The 23,605-nt window shown below is 40.4% G+C and overlaps 1 protein-coding gene across 2 annotated transcripts; it reads left to right on the top strand.

Annotated features, from left to right (window-relative positions):
- Positions 1-380: 380 nt before the first annotated feature.
- Positions 381-23,320, top strand: SMU1 (SMU1 DNA replication regulator and spliceosomal factor). 2 transcript variants are annotated; one of them, XM_040481459.1, is made up of 12 exons: positions 381-509; positions 3,943-4,153; positions 6,162-6,314; positions 7,321-7,431; positions 10,823-10,951; positions 12,625-12,744; positions 14,513-14,629; positions 15,248-15,375; positions 15,893-16,019; positions 18,236-18,403; positions 21,177-21,329; positions 22,819-23,320. In XM_040481459.1, the coding sequence occupies exons 1-12, from the start codon at positions 484-486 to the stop codon at positions 22,915-22,917; spliced, it is 1,542 nt and encodes a 513-aa protein (XP_040337393.1). In that variant the 5' UTR covers positions 381-483; the 3' UTR covers positions 22,918-23,320. The 2 variants fall into 2 exon arrangements, with proteins under 2 accessions (XP_040337393.1, XP_040337394.1); XM_040481460.1 differs by lacking the exon at positions 381-509 and adding an exon at positions 675-891.
- The last annotated feature ends 285 nt before the right edge of the window (positions 23,321-23,605 follow it).

The raw sequence follows: 23,605 nt of genomic DNA, 5'->3' as shown, positions 1-23,605 counted from the left end.
AACCGTCTCCCAAACTTTCCATAATTAGACTGATTAAACTGTTTTAGCTTCAAAGTCTTATCATTCTTTTAAATCTATCTTTGTTTATTTCTTCTCAATTAACTCTTCCTGCAAATGTTGGCTAGTTTCGATTGTATTCTAAAACACCTCCCAGTCGGGTATTGCAAAGTCTATTTTGAAACCTAGTCAACTAATTTCCCTCAAAAGAAAGAAAACTTCCAAACCGGTGCTTCTAAGTAGCTTTCCCCCAGGGAGGAGAGGGGATAAATCTTTTCTTAGCAAGCGCGCAGACACGCACGCCTAACATTCGCTTGAAGCTCCGCCCCTCACGCACTCCACGCCCCTCTGTCGCGCATGCCATCCCCGGAGCGGACGTCGGACGTCGAGCGGAAGTGGTGTAAGGCGGCCGCCGGAGGTGTCGTTGGTGTGTTGCGCGACTGGGCCTAAGAGTGGAGTGGCCTGTGCGCCCGTGAAGATAACGCTATGTCGATCGAAATCGAGTCCTCGGAGTGAGTCCTGCGGTGGCGGAAGTTGGCGAAGTGGCGGGGGCCGGGAGGTGAAGGGTGTGGGGTGTAAGATGCTCAGGGAGAGGCTTCTGAGAGCCTAGGGAGTGGAGGGACATTTCCTGGCCCACAAAGATGCTTCTTGGATCTGGCTACCTCGGAGGCGGGCCCACAAGAAAGTGGCGGATGAGAAGCCTAAAGCCCCATGGGATACTGCACGGGGCTAGGAGGAAGGATAGGTCTTGAAGATCTGAGTTCTAGCCTTCGCCGACTCTTGGCGCGCGCTGTGACTGATCAAATTGCCCATCCGTTCTGGACTCCAGTCTAATTACCTGCACAAGGGAGCTTGGATTCTAAGCCTTCCTTCTCTCCCGCACCTCCTTAAACAGTATGATTCGTTTCCTCTGTGCTTACATGTCCCCTCAGCTTTGCTCCGCCCAGCACTTACCCAGTATTGTCACTGTTTCTCTAGCCACCCTACTAACCTGTGTAGGCGCCTAGGAGCTCCTTTCCCTTTTAGTCCCACAGCGTAGCACACCGTAGAGGCTCAATTACTGCCTTTGGAATGAATGAGCTATTAACTGTTTTATCAGACGCTATCTGGCGCTGAGTTTTGGTTAGTCGGTGAGTTCTCTGTAGCGACCAAGAGAGAGAATCTGAAGATTGGGGCAGAAGAATGATCGACTTGGAGGGGAAGGGGGCTAATGAGTGACTGAAGAAGGTCTTCAGTGAACTTCTTCAGGACTCCACCTTCTACTTTGCCCTTGCTGACACTTACTAATTAAACCAGCAGACATAACATTTGTGTCCTTAGCCTAAGAAAGGGAGAGGGCTTGTTCTGAAGATCTGCCACGGGAGGAAGGGAGGTTTATTCATTCAACAAATACTGAAGTCTACTATGTACTATTCTAGACCCTGGGAATACAGTACTGGACAAAACACAAACATCCTTGCCTTTAAAGAATGTACATAGTGATAGGGAAGGCAGACAACAGACAAAAACAATAAGTAAAATATGAGACTTAACAGATAGTAATAAGTGTTGTGGAGAAGAATAAAGCAAAGAATAGTGATAGTGCTGGTAACTAAGACAACTACTAAGTCAGGGCAGGAGTTGGAAAGGGTTCCCTGCTTTGGGGTCTAAATAAATAGTATACACTGACCATTCTCCCATCCTTGGGTTGCTGCGTGTTTTATTGTTATTATTTTTTTAATTAAAAAATTTTTTTAATGTTTATTTTTGAGAAAGAGCGTGAGTGGGGCAGGGGCAGAGAGGGAAGGAAACAGAATCCGAATCAGGATCCAGGCTCTGAGTTTTCAGCACAGAGCTGGATGTGGGGCTCTAACCTGTGAACCGCAAGATGGTGACCTGAGCCGGTTAGACCCTTAACCGCTTGAGCCACCCAGGTGCCCCCCCACCCCTTTTAATTAAGATTTTAGTTTTAGGTAACCTCTACACCCAGTGTGTGGTTAGAACCCACAACCCCGAGATCAAGAGTCGTACACTCTACTGACTGAGCCAGCCAGATGCCCCTACCATGTTTTTATTATCAATAATAGCTACTATTCAGTATTTTCTGTGCTAGTTGCACTGTAAACAGTAATAGTCAACCCTTTCACTAGCCCTACAGGGTAGGTATATTTATTAACAGATGAGGAAACAGGCACAGAGATGTTAACTGACTTGCTCAAGGTCACAGTAACTGACAGAACTCTGATTCAAATCCCAGCTTATTGCTAAAGGTTTTAGGTCTTTATGTATTACAGTTGGCCCTTAAATAACATGGGTTTCAACTGCACAGGTCTACTTATCTGAGGATTTTTTATAGTACGGTACTGTAAGTGTATTTTCTCTTCCTTAGGATTTTCTTTGTAACATTTTCAATCAATAAGGCTGGTCAACAGCAGGCTATTAACAGTTAAGTTTTGGGGGAATTGAAAGTTAAACACAGATTTTTGACCATACAGGGGTCAGTGCCCCTAACCCCTATGTTGTCCAAGAGTCAATTGTACATTGTGTCCGAAGAAAGTAAATTTGATTTGAGGTATGTCACACAGTAGATCTTTACAGGGAGCATGTCTTATTTGGGAGTGCAAATGGAAGTGTGCTAAGGAGGATAGTAGGTACTAGAATAGCAGCGATCTAATAAACCTCAGTATCTCTTAAGGGGTCATGAGAGAAAAGACTACTACAAGTAGCAGTAATCAGTTTCCTTCTGGAGGAATTTTTAAGAAGAGAGTGTTTGCTTTCCTGTCAGGGATATGTGCTCAAGAGCCACACTGTCAGATTGAACCTTCATTTTTCCATTTATCTCTTTACTTGGTCAAATCCTCATCTATAAAATGGATATAATGGTAATACCTACCTCATAGGCCTGTTTTGAGGAGTAAATGAATCAATGTCTAAAATGCTTGGGACAAAATACATAATAAACATTGGTCATTGTTTTATGTTTATTATTTCTACCTGATAGAGGGAATTGACTAAATTCCAGTCTGAAATCCCTTCCAGCTGGGACAGTCTGACCTACTGTATTCTCACTGTCCAGTAGAAATACAGTGTGAGGCACATGTGCTTTTAAAGAAAGAAGGGAAACAGTGTATCACAGCATTGTACAGTGAAGTTTTATAGTCTGTATGAACAGATCTTTCACCAGATTCCTTATTATTAAGTCCAAGAGCAAGAAGTTTTAACTATAAATAACTATATTTAACTATAAATAACTTCTAAGTTTTCTGTCACATGTTGAAAGTGGTTGCTTATTCTCTCAATATTTGGAAATTGCCTGGCTCCTCTTTTACTTGTGAAAGTGAATCCACAATGTTGTTTTTTTTTGTTTTTTTTTTTTTTTTACATGTCTTAAAAATTTGGTAATAAAGGTGGTGGGTAGGTTTTACTTTGTTTTGCTTTTACATACAGTATATAGTTCTTCTCATTTGTGTTCAAATCCCTAGTGAGAAAATCTCCAATTCATATTTTTTGGTTGTCATTAAAAAAAAGTAGACCAAATCATCCTACAAGCATTTAGAGTATGTTGTGTCAGTGACTGGACTGGGTTTAAATAGTTCACAAAAGTGTACAATATAATCATACAAATTAATAAGAAACTTGGCATAATAAAAAGATCTTGGGTCTTGGAAGGAAGCATCACCTTGGTACCTTTCTAGCTGACTGTGAGACCCTGGACAAATTATTTCCCCTTTCCAAAACCTAGTTCTTGGATTTCTGAGGTGAAGGTGGGACTGGGTGATCCTCAAGGTCTCTTGTAACTTAGATTCTGTGATTTGGGGAAAGTTATATTTACATGATAAACAAGTGGGAAGTAACTAGTGAAAGGAGGATGGTTGAATAGAAGAGATAAGCTGGGGTGGTCTTTACTGTGTGGCCTCTTTGGTGAGTGAGGATTCCTGAGCTAGGTGACTTGCTTTCTTTTTCCAGTGTGATCCGTCTTATCATGCAGTACCTGAAGGAGAACAGTTTACATCGGGCGTTAGCCACGTTACAGGAAGAGACTACGGTGTCTCTGAATACCGTGGACAGCATTGAGAGTTTTGTGGCTGACATTAATAGTGGCCATTGGGATACTGTTTTACAGGCCATACAATCTCTGAAATTGCCAGACAAAACCCTCATTGACCTCTATGAACAGGTAAGAGGGGAGGTGATGCCAATCCCCTTGAATTGGTTTTTTGTGGGCCCCCTCACGGGGAAGCATTATGAAGCACTGTGGGACTGTAACAGCCCTTAAAACTTACACTGTCAAGGCTTGAGTGCTACTTTGTATTTTTTTCCTCTTTTTTTTAAAAGCCAAGATTATACTAAATTACAATTATTTTTTTTATGTTTATTTATTTATTTTGAGAGAGAGACAGACTGTTCATGTATGTGTGTGCATGTGCGAGCGGGGTAGGAGCAGAGGGAGAGAGAGAATCCCAAGCAGGCTCCATGCTGTCCATGCAAAGCTGGATGCAGGGCTTAATCTCAGGAACTACGAGATCATGACCTGAGCTGAGATCAAGAGTCATGCTTAACCAACTGAACCACCCAGGTGTTCCTAAATTTATTTTTTAAGTGATCATTAAGTGAACTGTTTTGACACCAACCAGTGTATATTACAATTTAGTTCTGGCACTAACCACCCAGAGTTAGCATACACCCTGCAAGTTAAAGGCTCAGTCCTCTGCAAGATTGCCCTTACTTTAGACACAAGCTGTACTTTTTTGGGGTCTCAGGCCACCCACACTCTTGACCAGCTGGCTGCATATCTGGGGGGGTCCCTGTGACCCCTTCAGAATTAATAATTCACTAGAATGAGTCCCAGAACTCAGGGAAGTGCTACATTTATGATTATAGTTTTATTATCAAGGATACAGATCAGAACCAGCCAAATGAAGACACATAAAAGAGATCTAGAAGGGTCCTGAATGCTCTCTATGCCTTCTAATGCTCTCTTCCTGTGGAATCAGAGTGTTTCTCTCACCTGGTTTATTAATGTATTCACCAACCAGGAAGCTCTTTTGGGGTTTTTATTGAAATTTCTTTTGGGGCGCCTGGGTGGCGCAGTCGGTTAAGCGTCCGACTTCAGCCAGGTCACGATCTCGCGGTCCGGGAGTTCGAGCCCCACGTCAGGCTCTGGGCTGATGGCTCAGAGCCTGGAGCCTGTTTCCGATTCTGTGTCTCCCTCTCTCTCTGCCCCTCCCCCATTCATGCTCTGTTTCTCTCTGTCCCAAAAATAAATAAATGTTGAAAAAAAAAAAAAAAAGAAATTTCTTTCAACCTTTAGCTCCCCAGCATTCCTTGGAGGTTGGGCTGGCTCAAAGCCTCAATCTTCTGATCACCAGGTTGGTCTTTCGGGCAACGAGCCCTTTCCATGAGCTGTCGTCTTAGCACAAACTCAGGTGTGATGCAAGGAGCTCATTAATAATGAAGATATTCCTATCACTGGGGAAATTCCCAGGTTTTTAGAAGCTCCGTGCCAGAAAATCAGGACAAAGATCATACAAATTAGTTATTATACATTTGTATGATAACAGAATGGGCTTTCCGGAAATAAGAATATAGTGTTGTTTGAAATAAAAATAGGATAGTTGGTTTGTGTTTATTTATAGTCCACATGAGTTCAGTAATTCCTCAAAGAAAATTTAGCTAACTGGAGAAAGGTTTCTCTGGAGCCCATGGATATATTCTTATCTTTAGCTTTCTTCAGCTTCTATATTCGGAACAAGAAGCCTGAGAGGAGTGGAAATGGGTGGATAAAAATGAAGGATGGAAGTTGAAAGATTGAAGTTACTATTTATGTATGTATGTATGTATGTTAAATTTTTCTGTAGAGATCGAGTGGAAGTGGGGGAGGGACAGAGAGAGAGGGAGACAGAATCTGAAGCAGGCTCTAGGCTCTGAGCTGTCAGCACAGCTGACACAGGACTTGAAGTCATGAACTGTAAGTCAGAGGCTTAACAGAGCAATCCAGGTGCCCTGAAGTTACTACTTATAATTGCTTCAGTTGTCCATCTGAAAATGCTAGTGAAAGAGGAAGGAACATTTCCTAATACTGGAAATCATGTTAGGAGGCCATTTCTGAACCAGAAATTGTACTGAAAAAGAAACAGTACTAAGAGAATGCAATAAAACAGACATTTTCTTTTAATTTTGTTCAGGTTGTTCTGGAATTGATAGAGTTGCGTGAATTGGGGGCTGCAAGGTCACTCCTGAGACAGACTGATCCCATGATCATGTTAAAACAAACACAGCCAGAGCGGTATATTCATTTGGAGAACCTCTTGGCCAGGTCTTATTTTGATCCTCGTGAGGTATGACTAGAAATTCTTTTTAACATTAGAAACAATGTAATGTTTTCTATCATTTTATTGGATGCTGTTTGTGATTTTGATTCAGTTTTTGAAAATGATACTTTTCTGTTTATATATGTTGGTTGAAATTTACGTGTATTAAAGAGAATAATCTTGTTCAGTTTTCTGAGTATTTGAAGGTCTTCCCTCCCCTACACACCCCATTTTAGACGGTTTTATGTCGATAAGTAAAGAAGCAGAAGATTTATTCCTATATAATTTCCACATTAGCCCAAGTACTTATTTGACTCTGAAGTGCTGCCTGACTGCTAGTATATTCACTATGTGTTTGTGTCCCTTGGCCCAACAAGGGCAATTTTCTCTCAACTCTTTTAGTTCTTAGAAAGCTCGTGCTTTTGTCTTAGCCAGTTATGCTTACTTGTAGAGCATGGTGACTCATATTCTTTTCTTTTTCCCAAACTTTATTATATGTATAGTTTCATTGTTTCTCACTCAGCCTTATACTAGTCTAGGAGGGAAAAAAAATTTAATAGGTACTGGATAATGGGGAGTTAGGGTAAACACACAGAAACCATGAGGATAAAGGAAAGAAATTTAGATTACCATCACAGGATTCAGCTTAGAGGTGGTGAAGGACTTCTGGGCTGGGAGTCGTAAATTACCAAAGAATTAGTAAAAGAATCCTCAGCTCTGCAGATTTTTCAAAAAAGTGGAAAAACAATGCTGGGTTTGATGTGGTTTACTTGGACTCTTCTTGGAAATAATGGTGTGGATTGGCTGACCTCAATTCTCTCCCAGCTCATACTTTTGAAATGCAAGTGGAGAGAACTGGGAAGTCATCTTAACTAATTAATATAATTAATCCCTTCTTAAACCAGGTTGTTCTTATCTTTTTTTTTTTTTTTTTTTTTTAGCGTTTCTGCTTGGTTATTACTGTTTTTAAATAAGCACACTCATATCCTGTGGCCGCTTCTTAGAAATAATACTACTCCCTCTCCTTTTTCAGGCATACCCAGATGGAAGTAGCAAAGAAAAGAGAAGAGCAGCAATTGCCCAGGCCTTAGCTGGGGAGGTCAGCGTGGTGCCTCCATCTCGTCTCATGGCATTGCTGGGACAGGTAATTCAGAGTCTGTGGAACTGAAATTACCCTGAAATCCTGGTACTGTTTCTTCATATAAAGTGTATGTGCAAGCTAAAGAAGTCGGACATCCTAAGAACTGGGGACTAGCGGTAGAGCTGCTTGTACCAACAGCTATGCCATCATGCCAGCCTCCTCTTTTCTGGGAGAAGCAGTAGAGATTACTTTGGAGCATAAACTCTAACGTTAGTTAGAATTAGGGTGACCGTAGAATTTATCATTCCATTTGGGATAGTCACTGATCATTGTGCCGGGACACTGTCAAAGGCAAATTGGAACAAATGTTTATTCTGGTTAGAATCCGAGCTTTCTCACTTACCAGCTAATGTGGTTTTTGGCACATTACCTAACTTTTCAGGACTTTTTTTTTTTTAAGGGATCTCTGCACCCACCGTGGGGGGCTCAAACATACAACTCCCAAGATCAAGAATTGTGTGTTCCACTGACTGAGCCGGCCAGATGCCTCTCTAACTTTTCTGATTCCATTTACTCATCATGGTATTGTAGTAAGGATTAAATGAGATGATGCATTTAAAGCATTTCCTGTATTGTCTGGCACCTTGTAAACTTTTTTTTTAACTTTATTTTTAAAACATTTTTTTTTAATGTTTATTTATTTTTGAGACCGAGAGAGACAGAACATGAATGGGGGAGGGTCAGAGAGAGAGAGAGACACAGAATCTGAAACAGGCTCCAGGCTCTGAGCTGTCAGCACAGAGCCCGATGCGGGGCTTGAACTCATGGACCGTGAAATCATGACCTGAGCCGAAATCGGATGCTTAACCGACTGAGCCACCCAAGCACCCCTTTAACTTTGTTTATTTTGAAAAGAAAGAGGGAGGGAGAGCGTGCATATGGAAGGGGCAGAGAGAGAGAGAGAGAGAGAGAGAGAATCCCAAGCAGGCTCTACACCGTCAGTGTAGAGCCCGATGCGGTGCCTGAACTCACAAACTGTGAGATCATGACCTGAGCTGAAGTTGGACACTTAACTGAACTAAGCCACAAAGGTACCCCTGCCTGGCACCTTGTTTTACAATCAGTAAATGGGAGCTGCTGCTGGTGATTTTTTTTTTTTTTTTTTTTTAGTAGTAATATTACTAGCATTGTTGTTACTGAAAGCTACCTAGAGTAAGAGATGTTTATAAATAGCACAAGATGCAAGTGATTAATAATGATATAAATAGCCTCTTTGCAATAAATCTGGGGCACTTTTGAATGAGGGGAAAAGGTCAGATCAGATTCTTCTCCTGTTTTATACAGTATAATTTCAGATAAATTGAAAGTTATGTCAGAAAATAGAAAAACCAGGGGTGCCTGGGTGGCTCAGTCAGTTAAGTATCCGACTTCAGCTCAGGTCATGATCTCACGGTTCATGAGTTTGAGCCCCGCATCGGGCTCTGTGCTGACAGCTCAGAGCCTGGAGCCTGCTTCAGATTCTGTGTCTCCCTCTCTCTCTGCCCCTCCCCTGCTCACACTCTCTGTCTCTCTCTCAAAAATAAAATAAACATTAAAAAATTGAAAAAAAGAAAAAGAAAATAGAAAAACCAGAAAATAATGTATCAAACTTTTTGATAGGGAAGGACTTCCTATATTTAGGGAGTAGGCACCAAGGGAAAGATAAACAAATTTAATCACTTAAGAGTTTAACTTAAGATAGAAAGAAATCTCTAAAGCTATAATCAAAACTAGATTGGGAGAACATTCTTTTTGGCAACTGTAAACAAATACCTGGATCACATCAAAAGCTCACAAATTGATAGGAAAAGTAGTATAAATACAACAGGTAAGAGGGAAGAGAACATGAGTAAACAGTAAACACAAAGAGGAATTTGGGAGTCAAAATGAGAGTTAGCAAATGATACAGCCTAGGACTGTCTCCAAAATCCATGATTTTCCCACTTCCCATATTCAGTCATAAACATTGTTGAAGTTGCAACTTTTTGGGAAAACAGTTTGTCAGTGTGTAGCAAGAGGCTTAACCATTCATATTCTTTTTTTGATTCAATAATTCCTCTTCGAGGAATCTATTCTAAGTGAGTATTATCCCCCAAATAGAAAAGGCCTTATTGTTCAAAAGTGTTGTTGTGGCATTATTATTATTATTTTTTTTTAAGTTTATTTATTTTGAGAGAGAGAGAGAGAGAGAACACGTTGGGGAGGGGCAGAGAGAAGGTGAGAGAGAGAATCCCAAGCAGGTTCCTCACTGTCAGCACAAAGCCCAATGTGGGGCTCCAACTCATGGACTGTGAGATCATGACCTGAGCTGAAGTCAGATGTTTAACCGACTGAGCCACCCAGGCGCCCTTATGGCAGTATTATTTAGCTGTGTGAAAAATTAGTAGCAGTTGACTGTCCATTAATATATTAATTAAACTGTTGGGGCGCCTGGGTGGCTCAGTCAGTTGAGCGTCCGACTTCAGCTCAGGTCACGATCTCACGGTCTGTGAGTTCAAGCCCCGCGTCGGGCTCTGGGCTGATGATGGCCCAGAACCTGGAGCCTGCTTCCGATTCTGTGTCTCCCTCTCTCTCTGACCCTCCCCTGTTCATGCTTTGCCTCTCCCTGTCTCAAAAATAAATAAACGTTAAAAAAAAAAAAAAACATTAAAAAAAAAATATATTAATTAAACTGTTAAACATTCACCAGAAAGGGTATATTTGGCAGCCATAAATGATAGGTATGTCATTGCATGATCTGATAGGTGAAAACAGAAGAAAATAACATTTTATATAGGGTATAATTACAGTATAATTATGTTAAACACATGTAAAGTGGGAAACACTAGAAGGTATACATAAAATGCTAACTAATGGTGGCTGTATTTGGATGTTGGAACTATGGGAGATTTTTGTTTTCCAAATTTTGTTTATGTTGAGTTGGGGCACCTGGGTGGCTCAATTGGTTAAGGCATCCAACTCTTGGTTTTGGCTCAGGTCCTGATCTTGTGGTTTATGGTTCTAGCCCCATGTTGGGCTCCTAGCGGATGGCACGGAGCCTGCTTGGGATTCTCTCTCTCTCTCTCTCTCTCTCTCTCTCTCTCTCTCTCTCTCTCTCTCTCCCTCCCTTTCTGCCCTTCTCCTGCTCTCTCTCTCTCTCAAAATAAATAAGCTTAGAAGTTTATAACAGAAGAGTCAAACCTATAAGAAAATAGATACGGAAATATGGACCTGTTGGCTCTCAAAATTCCCTTCCCCACTGAGATCAGCCTGTCTTCCTGGGACACGCAGAGTCACATAGCTTATGTTATATTTGAATGGCCAAAGATATTTGGGTCTGGATGTTAACCTGATCCTTTCAGGCTTGGCTTTGAGCAATCAGGACTAGATCTTAAAAGATCTGTAGGTTAGATTGCTGTACTTTTTTTTCTCATAGGCACTGAAGTGGCAGCAGCACCAGGGATTGCTTCCTCCTGGCATGACAATAGATTTGTTCCGAGGCAAAGCAGCTGTCAAAGATGTGGAAGAAGAAAAATTTCCTACCCAACTGAGCAGGCACATTAAGGTAGGATCTTAGATACTCAGCCTTTTTGTAATCATTTGTTGGGGACTCCATGTGTTTGCTCAGCCAAGCCCTGTGCCAGGAGTTTGGGTTTGGGAGCAGAACTCATTCTCCAGCTCTGACAACATTCAGGGTTGCTGCTGGTGACCACTGGGGTCCTGCTGGGATCTGGCAGTGACACACCTCAGATGTATAACCAAGTGGATATAAATTTGGCAGCTGGCCCATCATCTGCCCTGCACTTCCTCCCAGGAAGCCTTCATTTAGAAGAATGGTTAGCTCTTTGGTTAAGCTTGGAACTAACAATGAACTTTCTGTGCATTTGTCCTGTTCAACATTGGCGTTTGCCTGCTACGTGTCAGGCAAAGTACCAGGCATGGATTGTAAAGTAGGCAAGTGTGGCGTTTGAGGAAAATAATTTTATCATCTCAGGGCTCGTTCTTGTTTTTTAAAATTTTTTAATTTGAGACTTTTCTAGGAAAAGGCACAATCAAGTAGTTGCTGCAGTTCCCAGAATTACAAGCATATTTGCTACTTTCGCATCTCCTTTTTTTTTTTTTAATTTTAAATTTTTTTTTTTTTTTCAACGTTTATTTATTTTTGGGACAGAGAGAGACAGAGCATGAACGGGGGAGGGGCAGAGAGAGAGGGAGACACAGAATCGGAAACAGGCTCCAGGCTCTGAGCCATCAGCCCAGAGCCCGACGCGGGGCTCGAACTCCCGGACCGCGAGATCGTGACCTGGCTGAAGTCGGACGCTTAACCGACTGCGCCACCCAGGCGCCCCACGCATCTCCTTTATATTACATTTTCTCTTGGTTTGTGCTCTTACTGAATTCATGGATTTTAAAATATTTCATGTTCCTCAAATCTGGGACTTTGGCCTAGTGCTTTGAATTTATCTTTCCTGGATTATATATTCTGAATCATATGTAAAGATATCTTTGAGCAGTACCATATTTACCTGCCTGAAGCCTTGAGACAAAAAGAAATCCATTAAAATTATGCTGCTGGGCTAAGATTTTCTTTCATATACATTTTCCTTTGTTGCCATTTAAAATGAAATTCATAATAGAGCTTTTCTTTGTTGTCATCTAATGTTCTGTAGTTTTCGTCTGTTGGGAACATCATTGCTGTAAATGCTCAGGATACATCACCTAGGCAAATGTTCTGTCACCTTAATTAGTTTTAGAGTTCGTCAGCCGCACATTATCAAATAAAGGTCATGAAAAGAACTAGGATGGAAAATTTGTTTACAAAGTAGTATAGGAAAACAGACATTTATTTTGAAGAAAATGGATTTTTTCCCATATTTGTACAACATTATCTCATTGAGTGTGAAAGTTATGCTAATAGTAGCTGCTTCAGGTAAAAACTTACTAAGTTAATAGGATTATTTGTTCTAAGTCCTGTGCTAAAATAGTTTTTTACATCGCTTTGGAAATACCAACTTCACATTAAAAAAACTAGATTCAACTGAGAACCAGACCTAAAACTGGTCAGAGAAAATATATCCATTCTGTGTGTCCAGATACAGAAATGCTCCTCCGATACTCTGTAACATAGGCCAGCCATGACTTTGTGCTAGGGCAGGATTTCGCAAAAGGTTAAAATGAAAATTGTTTTAAGGTCCACTAGATAAAAATACATCTGTTTCATTGTTTCATTTGAAACAGTTTGGTCAGAAATCACATGTGGAGTGTGCTCGATTTTCTCCAGATGGTCAGTATTTGGTCACTGGGTCTGTTGATGGATTCATTGAAGTCTGGAACTTTACGACTGGAAAAATCAGAAAGGTGAAGTATTTAAAATATATTAACTTTTCTAGTGGGAGAATTATCTAGTTTTGTTTAATTCTGTTATTTTTATAGTATAAATTTATTTTTTAAATGATAATATATACATCTGATACAACATTTTATAAAATAGAAAAGTTACTCAGTAAAGAGTCTTGCTCCAACCCTTGTCCCTCAGCTGGTCAGTTCCCTTCCTTGGACCAGCCAGGGTTATCAGTTTCTTATGTAACCTTCCTGAAATTTCTAGGTATATGTAAGCAATACCTTACATATAAGGTATGTAGCAATACCTTAGCTACATTAAGTAGTGTCTAAGTAATTGTACTAATTGTGTGTTCTCTTTTTTTTTTTTATTTTTATTTTTTCAACGTTTATTTATTTTTGGGACAGAGAGAGACAGAGCATGAACGGGGGAGGGGCAGAGAGAGAGGGAGACACAGAATCGGAAACAGGCTCCAGACTCTGAGCCATCAGCCCAGAGCCCGACGCGGGGCTCGAACACACGGACCGCGAGATCGTGACCTGGCTGAAGTCGGACGCTTAACCGACTGTGCCACCCAGGCGCCCCTAATTGTGTGTTCTCTTACTATGAATGAAGTTAAATATCTTTTTATATGTGAGAAGCCAGGAGTATTTCCTGTTCTGTGAAGTCTTCACATCCTTTGCCCATTTTTCTTTTGGACTCTTACTGATTTTTAGGAACTCTTTATAGTTGGAAGAAATCAGTCTCTGTAATATGTATGGCAAATATTTTTCAATTGTGACTTTTTGTCTTTTGACTTTGCCCGTCATTTTATAGACTTGAAATTTTTTTGTGTCATCACATTTATCCATCTTTTTCTTCTACAACTTATAGTGCTTTTCATGTTTTGTATTTTATATTAATTTTTGATCCATCTGGAATTTGTTTAGGGGGATGAAGTTGCTGTAGATTCAACTTATTTTTTCCTAAATAGGTATTTATTGACTATATCTACTGGTTTAAAATGTAATCTTTACCATAGAGTACTAACTTCCACTCCATGGATAGTGAATTCATGAGTGATTTCCACTTTCTACTTGATATGTTTCCTTATAGTTTGCTTCTTTTTTTTTTTTTTAAACCATGACACAGTCTTAACTTTTTAATTAGGAAAAAATAAAGTTACTTTATTTTGAACAATAAGGATGACAAAGGAAACATCACAAATAAGCAGATTTTAGTCAATACATGGTTTTAGGAAAAGTAGCTGGCAATTTGGAAAAGACCTTACTTTTTCACATTGTGTCCCAATATTAAAAGTGTACAATATGGGGGCACTTGGATGGCTTAAGCATCCAACTTTGGCTTGGGTCATGATCTCACAGTTCATGAGTTCAAGCCCCACATCAACCTGTATGGACAGTGTGGAGCCTGCTTGAGATTCTCTTCCTCCCTCTCTTCGCCTTCCCCCACTCATGCTCTGTGTCTCTCTCAAAATAAATAAATAAACTTAAAAAAATGTACACTATGAAGTTGTAGGGGGATTTTGCATAGAAAAAAGATCAGTAAGCAAAAAGATGTAGGGTATTATGTTGGAATTTTTTTTACAGTATTACTTTAGGTTGTGTAAAATTATTTATTCCCAGCACTGTCAATTCATTAGAAACCTGTGTGCATGGCACTAGTATTTGCTTTGGAAATTTAGAGTAGGCACAATCCATTACTCTGCTTTTAGTAAGTTTAGAGATCTGGAATGACTGGGGGTTTTGTGTTATTTTGGTAACTGCTTATCTTTGTTTCCTTTAGGATCTTAAGTACCAGGCCCAGGATAACTTTATGATGATGGATGATGCTGTCCTCTGCATGTGTTTTAGCAGAGATACAGAAATGTTAGCAACTGGGGCCCAAGATGGAAAAATCAAGGTATTTATTAGTGTCAGAAACTTTCACATATAGACATTTTGAAACCTCTGCAATGAGGTAGTGTTTTACATGTGATAGCTTAATAATAGGTATTGTTTGTTGAACATGAAATTTATGCTAATTACTTTTTTCTTGTTTAATTCTAATAAAAACTCTACCTAGGGAGGTTCAGTAATCAGTTTAAAGTCACACATTTGGTAAGCGATAGATTAGGACTTCAGTCCAGATCTGCTCATCACACCTTTTCTGCTGTATCACCCTGGCTCACCTTATATGATGTATTGTACTTTGGGTTTTTTTAGGGAATGGGATGTTCTGTATTTGATTAGACGTAGTTTGTATTTAATTGCTGGTGAGACACCCAGGGCTAGATAAAATACAGAAATGGTCTTTGCTTAAGTGAACTTTGAGTCTAAATTTTTGTTAATAATTTACAAGGAAAGAGGCTTAAATTTCAGAGGATTCACTTATTGCACATTGTGAAGCAGACATATTCAACTATTAGCATGCATTTTTAATGCTTTTTTAGTACATTATTGAGCATTGCATGTTGCTTGACTCTGCAGGCTAGAGTAGGTCACTCTATTTACAAGTTTTTACTTTTTTTTTTAAATAAAGGTATGGAAGATTCAGAGTGGACAGTGTTTAAGGAGATTTGAAAGAGCACACAGTAAAGGTGTCACCTGTCTAAGCTTTTCTAAGGATAGCAGCCAGATCCTTAGTGCCTCTTTTGACCAGACAATTAGGTAAGTAAAAGTCCCTGCACTGCCCTTACTTGAGTTTGCTATGATGAAGTGCTGGAGGGAGGTACTAGTGATTCCTTATGTTTTCACCAGCATGGTGTTATATGAAGAGTGTGAGGATATGTGAGACCTCATTATTATTTTCTCCATTTGAGTCTACCCAGAAGAGAGATTAGAAAGGGATTATAGCGGTGTTTCGTGTTTCTTGAAGTGTGATTTTGGGCTCACCTGCATCAGAATCACCATAGAGGGCATATTACAAATATAGCCAAATCTGTCTCTGAACAGAAGCCAATAGTATTATTGGCATGTTTTCTTGCAGTCTCTGTGCCTAGCTTTTGTTTTGGTTTTGTGTGACATAATGAAAATTATATTGCATATGTAATTGCATAATCCTCTTTCTCCCCATGATATTATAAGTTGAGCTTTTATAATTCTTTGAAAGTATATTCAACATTCGGTCCCAGTTGTAATGTATAGAATATTAATTGTTCTTTTCATATCCTTTTGTTTGTGATAGAATTCATGGTTTAAAATCTGGGAAAACCCTGAAGGAATTTCGTGGCCATTCCTCCTTTGTTAATGAAGCAACTTTTACACAAGATGGACATTATATTATTAGTGCATCCTCTGATGGCACTGTAAAGGTTAAGTATTTGCTCCTGGTTTATTTTGGGGTTTCTGCTTTTGTCCTTTGAAGAGTTTTCAGTGGTGATAATGGTGATGACTGTGATGGAGTAAACTTCTTTACTAGCTGTTTTAGCCATAAATGAGGTGAGTCTGAGACAATAGTAATTTTCTCTGGGGAATCCCTATTGAAGGACCCGGAGTTTCAAATCTACATAATCAAAACATTTATCATATGTAGGAAAAGAGGAAGGGTACGGAGGCCTGGATGTAAGTCATCCCCCATGTATAGTGGTTAAATTATCTTGTTAAAGGTATGGTTCACCCACAATAGTCAAGTTTATAAAGTGCTTAGTGACCAGATGAATAAATCTCTTTTTTGTTGCACAGCCTCCCTACCCCAGCCTGGCCCCCCACGTTTAGGGGCCTTCCTGACAGCACTTACAGAGGGCAGGAGAGGTGTAGAGTGGAACTAAGCCCTCTCTCAAATACTTATTGTCCTCAGTGCTCAGCTGAAAGTAATGCATCTTCAGTACCTTAAGAGATTTAGTTAGGGGCGCCTGGGTGGCGCAGTCGGTTAAGCGTCCGACTTCAGCCAGGTCATGATCTCGCGGTCCGTGAGTTCGAGCCCCGCGTCGGGCTCTGGGCTGATGGCTCGGAGCCTGGAGCCTGTTTCCGATTCTGTGTCTCCCTCTCTCTCTGCCCCTCCCCTGTTCATGCTCTGTCTCTCTCTGTCCCCAAAATGAATAAACGTTGGAAAAAAAAAAAAAAGTTAAAAAAAAAAAAAAGAGATTTAGTTATTTTAATAGCAGTCCTCAATTCCTAGAAACGATGAGAAATCCAAATAGAAAATTGCTGGAGATCTTTGAGACACTCCATTTACATTCTGGACCTGCTTTTAAATTGCCTTATGTAAGTGTGTAGTTTGGCAGAAGACTGAAACGTTTTAACACAAATACCTAAAAGACCACCCTCTGAAATTGCTTGTTCTGGCTTGGGAATTGAACCAGAAACCTGAGGATTGGAGAAGTCTTTCTCAGGACGGATGGGGAAATATACAGAGCTCTTAGTACTTTAGTCATGGGATTTGCCCTCCTTATGCTTTGAATATGGGCCTTACAGTCTGTAAAATGCCAGTGGGAGGTGGCCTATTTAGCTTTGTTTTATGGTCTTTTCCTGTAGTCCTTCAGTGAGTTGGGTAAGCATCTCACTGACTTTTTGGACAGAAAACACTGGAAGCCTTAGAACTCTTGATCCCTGAAATGTTCATTTTTCTTCTAGGCAGCCAGACTTTAGAGAGGAGATTAGGGCAGATGATAACTGTGTTTATTATGAAAATAAACACTGTGGCAGTTAATGGGGCAGTAATTTCCTCCTGTTGATAGGTATTCAACATCCATTTTTTGCTAAGCTCTGTTGAAAGCACAAAGGAAACACAACATAGTCCATGCCTTTGAGACTTTAAATGTATACACATACATACATACACCTCATTGAGTGAGTGGTGTCCAGACAGTGCCATGCAATATTTGGTCCATTCCTTCTCTGAGCACATCTCAGATTTCAATAACTGTGATGTCTGATTTAACCCCTTCAGTTTATAACAGCCCAGAAGGGCAAGGTGAAAAAAAGCATTAGGGTGGGGAACTATTACCAAAAGAGATGCTGGGCTGGGAGAGATAATACGCGTGGCCAAGAGTGGCTTCCGCTTTGTGGATCCTCGTGTGTGTGTCAACATTGTGGCTTCTGTTCAGCAGTTCCAGCTGTACGTTGGAATCATTTGTGGAGCTGTTTAAAAATGGACATGCCTATGTCCTAGACAGCCCTAGAGCTGTCAAATTACAGTCGCAGGATAGGGTCCCAAGCATCTAAGTCTAAAAGCCCACATTTGATTTGATGTCCAGAGGAGGCTAGCTTTCCGGTTAATAGTAGCAGGGTTGACACATAGCTAATTTTAAAGATATGTAGTTCAATTAGGAGAATTTTGTAAGAAAAGATAGGTTTTTTTAAATAGCTTTGTGACTTTTGTTGGTACCCATTAATCAGCAAACAGATGGTAACAGCTTACTTACTATGTATATGGCAAAGCTAGGTATTTGATAGGACTAAAAATCAAGAAGCTTTTTTGAGACAGTTTTATTTGATTTTAGTAATCAAATTTTTATTTTTATAACCCCAAAACTTTAGACTTTCTTATACCCAAAAAATGTTTATCCCTTGAATTTTTGTGTCATAGATCTGGAATATGAAGACCACAGAATGTTCAAATACCTTTAAATCTTTGGGCAGCACTGCAGGGACAGATATCACTGTCAACAGTGTGATCCTGCTTCCTAAAAATCCAGAGCACTTCGTGGTGTGCAACAGATCGAATACAGTGGTCATCATGAACATGCAGGGGCAGGTGAGTGCTCCGAAAGTGCCCTTGCACAGATCCTGTGGGTCATTTGCAAATCATTAAGTCTTGGTCCTGGCCCTTCCAGTAACCAAATATGGGTTCATCACTCCAAAAACCTTATATAGTCGACCTGTGAACAACACGGGTTAGAGCACCGACCCGCTGCACAGTAATCCGCATATTACTTTTGTCTCCCCCCAAAACTTCACTACTAGCCTACTGTTGACTGGAAGCTGTACCAATAACAATTGACTAACACATATTTTGCATGTTTTAATATTATATACTGTAATCTTATAATGTATTGTATTCTTACAATAACATATGCTTAGGGAAAAAATGTTAAGAAAATCATAAGGGAAAATACATTTATAGTACTATACTGTATTTATTTTTTTAAAAAAATGCATGGGGTGCCTGGCTGGCTCAGTCAGAAGAGCATGTGACTCGTAATTTTGGGTTTGAGTTTGAGCTACACATCGGGTGTAGAGATTACTAAAAAAATATTAAATTAAAAAAATCTGGGGTGCCTGGGTGGCTCAGTGTGCTGACAGCTCAGAGCCTGGAGCCTGCTTCGGATTCTGTGTCTCCCTCTCTCTCTGCCTCTTCCCCCACTGGTGCATGTGCTCTCTCTCTCCCTCTCTCTCAAAATAAATAAACATTAAAAAATTTAAAAAATCTGTGTTTGTAAGTGGACCTGCCCATTCAAACCTTTGTTGTAGATAACAATGCTGGTCTGACTAAGGGAGATACAGTATGTGGGTTACTAATTTGGGATATCTCCTAGTTACCACATGATCTAACGTGGAACTCTCATAGGAGAAGGGCAACAGTGTCTTCATGATAAGTATTTGTAATCAGGGCACCTGCATGTTTCCCAAGGAACCTCACTTTTGCAGTGCCAACGACATTAGGAGTGTCAAGATTGAGGTCTCAGGCCCTAGGAATGTGTTGTGCTACTGAAATGTTGACTTGGGCCCTTGGGGATCTTGCTGAGCATGGAGAAGAACCAGGGGCTGGTGTCTACAACTCGCTCTCCATTCCATTAGTCCCTGTCACTGATATATTTGTAGTTTAGAAACCATGGTTGAGGGGCACCTGTCTGGCTCAGTCAGAAGAGCATACAGCTCTTGATCTCCGGGTCATGAGTTCAAGCCCCATGTTTGGTGAAAAGATTAAATAAATAAATAGATAAATTGACTGACTTAACTAACTAACACAAAGAGCCCATGGTTGAGATGGCTGGTCTGCAGTATCTACTGGGCCCCTGCATAATAGCTATAGTTGTCCACTTCCTAGGTTCCTGTTTGTATAGGACGAAGAGTGCCTGTGTACCCACCCTTTCCCCTGTGATAACATCTTTCATAATCATAGTACAATTATCAAAACCAGGAAGTTGACATTGATACAATATAATGAACTGAAATACAAACCTTACTTGGATTTCGCTAGTTTTTTTTTTTTTTTTAAATTTTTTTTTTTTTCAACGTTTATTTATTTTTTTGGGATAGAGAGAGACAGAGCATGAACGGGGGAGGGGCAGAGAGAGAGGGAGACACAGAATCGGAAACAGGCTCCAGGCTCTGAGCCATCAGCCCAGAGCCTGACGCGGGGCTCGAACTCACGGACCGCGAGATCGTGACCTGGCTGAAGTCGGACGCCTAACCGACTGCACCACCCAGGCGCCCCGGATTTCGCTAGTTTTAAATGCATTCATTTTGAGGTAACAAGTTAATAGCTCTATGAAATTTTGTCAGATGTGTAGATTTATGTAACTACCACCACAATCAGAATACAGAACTGTTTCTCCACCCCCAAAGGAACTTCTACATGCTATATACCTTTACAGGTATGTGACAAGCTTCAGGGTAAAATGACTCCATAGACTAAAGAGCAGGATTGGTAACTTGGGACATATGATTAACTTGAGATAGTTTATCCATGGACCGTTTCCCAGGCCAGAGGATTTACAGTCAAACCTTCCCCCCCATAACCCTAGCCCTGGTAACTATTGATCTGCTTTCCATTATTATGATTTTGTCACTTTGAAAATGGTATAAAAATGGAATCATATGGTATGTAACCTTATAACTTTTCTTTTTTCTAATTTTTTAAATGTTTATTTCTGAGGGAGAGTGACAGAATGTGAGCGGGGGAGGGGCAGAGAGAGAGGGCGACACAGAATCTGAAGCAGGCTCCAGGCTCTGAGCTGTCAGCACAGAGCCTGACGTGGGGCTGGAACTCATGAACTGTGAGATCATAACCTGAGTCGAAGTCAGACAATTAACTGACTCAGCCACCCAGGCGCCCCAACCTTCTAACCTTTTGAGATTGGTTTTTCTCAGCTTGATTTATGGTGATGTGTGTAAAATAGAGCAAGCAAGGTCTTGGAGACACAGTTCCATCTTGCATGAGGAGAGCACCTCATTCTTTTAGATAGAGGAAATGACATAGTGTAAGTCCACAGAGCATTGAGAATCGTGATATAGATTTAGAAATTGGGTGGCAATGAATTTGCTTCAGGGTAAAATGACTCCATAGACTAAAGAGCAGGGATTGGTAACTTGGGACATATGATTAACTTGAGATAGTTTATCCATGGACCGTTTCCCAGGCCAGAGGATTTAGCACACAATGAGTGGTATTGGTGAACTAATTATCAATGACCGTAAAACCAGAATGCAAAATAACAGTATAAGGATGTCAGTTAAAACTGCTGCTTTAGAACTGCTGCTAATCCAAATGTTTTGTTTTTGTCTTGGGGTATGGTATGATCTAGATTGTCAGAAGCTTCAGCTCTGGTAAGAGAGAAGGTGGTGATTTTGTTTGCTGTGCCCTATCTCCCCGTGGTGAATGGATCTACTGCGTAGGGGAGGACTTTGTGCTCTATTGTTTCAGCACAGTCACTGGGAAACTGGAGAGAACTTTGACAGTGAGTATTACTGACTTAAAGCGATCTAAAGAAATTTCATTAATACTGGTATCTTTCTGAACTCTGAAGTAAACCTTTTCCAGACTGCTGTAAGTGTGAACTTTGGTATAAAAAATGTAAAAATTCTATCACTAAATAAAATAAAGGGCCCATAAGTAATGGTATGGAATTACCTCCTCTCAGAAGTCATCCTTCAGTGAGCCCTCAGCAAGTGGATAGGATGGGTGTACATAAAGCAGAGAATAAGGAAGGGCTGGTTATAGTAGTCCTATCTTCCCCAGGGGGACCAGACAGTGACAGGTATAGTTAGTTCTCTCCATGTCCTTTCAAAGGCAAATTACTTTTACGCTATCCTGTCAAATTGACTTATGGTGTATTTAGCAGCTCTGTGTTGTACAAGCCACTATAAGGAGTAAATAATGCCAGTTGGTGTAACAAACAATCCTCACATTTTAGTAGTTTAACACAATGTGAGTTTATTTCTTGTTTCAATGTGATAGTTGGGTAGTTTTCCTCCATTGTTTAGCTGTGTCATTTGGAACATGTGGACTCCAAGGTCTCAGGAGGAGAAAAACTAGCTGGAGGGCTATGCCAGATGTTTTTAAGACTCCCATCTGGAAGTAGCTTATATTACTTTGTTCCTCATTCTTTTTTGGTTAGAATTCACTCACATGGCCACAACCCAAATGCAAGGGGGACAGGGAAATTGTAGTTTTCTGTGGTCCTGGAAGTGTAGTATAGTGAACATACAAAAAATGATATACATACCACATTAGAATATAATCTCTTGCGTCACATGATTCTTGGCACACTTGCCCTGTGAGGCCTCCAGTACAGATCTCAGGTGTGAGCAAAATAATATGAGGTGGAGAGTGTCCTCCAGCTGAGGGGCCTGGAAAATACAAGTTCATGGAGTTGAAGGAATCATTTGGTCTTAGCTACTGTCTTGGCCTAGAATTTACAAAATAGGGGGGCGCCTGGGTGGCGCAGTCAGTTAAGCGTCCGACTTCAACCAGGTCACGATCTCACGGTCCGTGAGTTCGAGCCCCGCGTCGGGCTCTGGGCTGATGGCTCAGAGCCTGGAGCCTGTTTCCGATTCTGTGTCTCCCTCTCTCTCTGCCCCTCGCCCGTTCATGCTCTGTCTCTCTCTGTCCCAAAGATGAATAAACGTTGAAAAAAAAAAAAAATTAAAAAAAAAAACAAAATAGGGATTGGGAGTAGGATCAGCTGTATGCAAAAGTGACGTGGGACAAAGCATTATTCACACATTATGAAAAACAGTACAAAAATTGGCGAACCAGCAATGTGATAACCTCATTTGAGTTTTTGGTATGTGTGTTTTAGCCATCCTCAAGGCTGCCTTAGGTTTGATTGCTTTGGTGAGAAGTGAAGCTTTACTCTTCCTCCTTTCCATTCAGCTCTGGAAGCCTCTTCAGAGTCACTTTTTTATAGACCTATATCCCCTAAATCAGTGCTTTACTTTTCCCAGGTTCACGAGAAGGATGTGATTGGTATTGCACATCACCCTCATCAGAATCTGATTGCAACCTACAGTGAAGACGGACTTCTAAAGCTCTGGAAACCCTAATTCCACTTTTCTTCAACTCGCTTGAGAGCATGTACTTAAGTGAAGAAATATTCATGTATTGCTTTTTTCTTTCTAGGCTACCTTTTCTAAGCAATTGTCTGAATTAGGCACAAGAATAATTTTGTGAAAATTCATGTTCAAGTAGCAGCTACCCTTTTTATATTTTTTTAAGGTATTCATTTATCTGTTTCTAATTGGGGCGGTTATTTGATGTTTTCAGTAGTCTTCTACCTGGAGAGTGAAATACTGCTGTTTCTAGAAGAGAGTTATACTCTTTGATTATTTGAAATGGTGATTAAGACGTATCTCCTACAGTAAAATTGTAAATAAGTAACTATCCCATATTCAGTAGCTCTTTGCTGGTCCATTCTTTTTAGATGTTAATAAACTTTACACCTTTTTTTGGAGGTTTTGTTTTTAAATGTAAATAAGTGCTCATCTAGTTAACATATTTACTAGTTAAGTATGGAGGGTGGGACATAACATTCTAGTCTAGCAGGAAGTCAGTTCCTGTTTAGAAGGATAGACTGAATGTAAAAAGGCCAGGTATTGATAGGATCTCATTTCATTGCCCTTATTGTCCACTCATTCTTCTTAGCTGTGCCTTCTCATGCGTTCTGGCCAACTCCAGAGAACATCATCTTCATCTTCTGGATAGAACTTAGTTGTAGGATACACTATGAGAATT

This window comes from Herpailurus yagouaroundi, unplaced genomic scaffold (assembly GCF_014898765.1).
Source record: "Herpailurus yagouaroundi ecotype Mexico unplaced genomic scaffold, PumYag 160, whole genome shotgun sequence".
Taxonomy (NCBI): domain Eukaryota; kingdom Metazoa; phylum Chordata; class Mammalia; order Carnivora; family Felidae; genus Herpailurus; species Herpailurus yagouaroundi.
The sequence above is the reverse complement of the archived record's forward strand: the minus strand, read 5'-3'. Positions and strand labels throughout refer to the sequence as shown.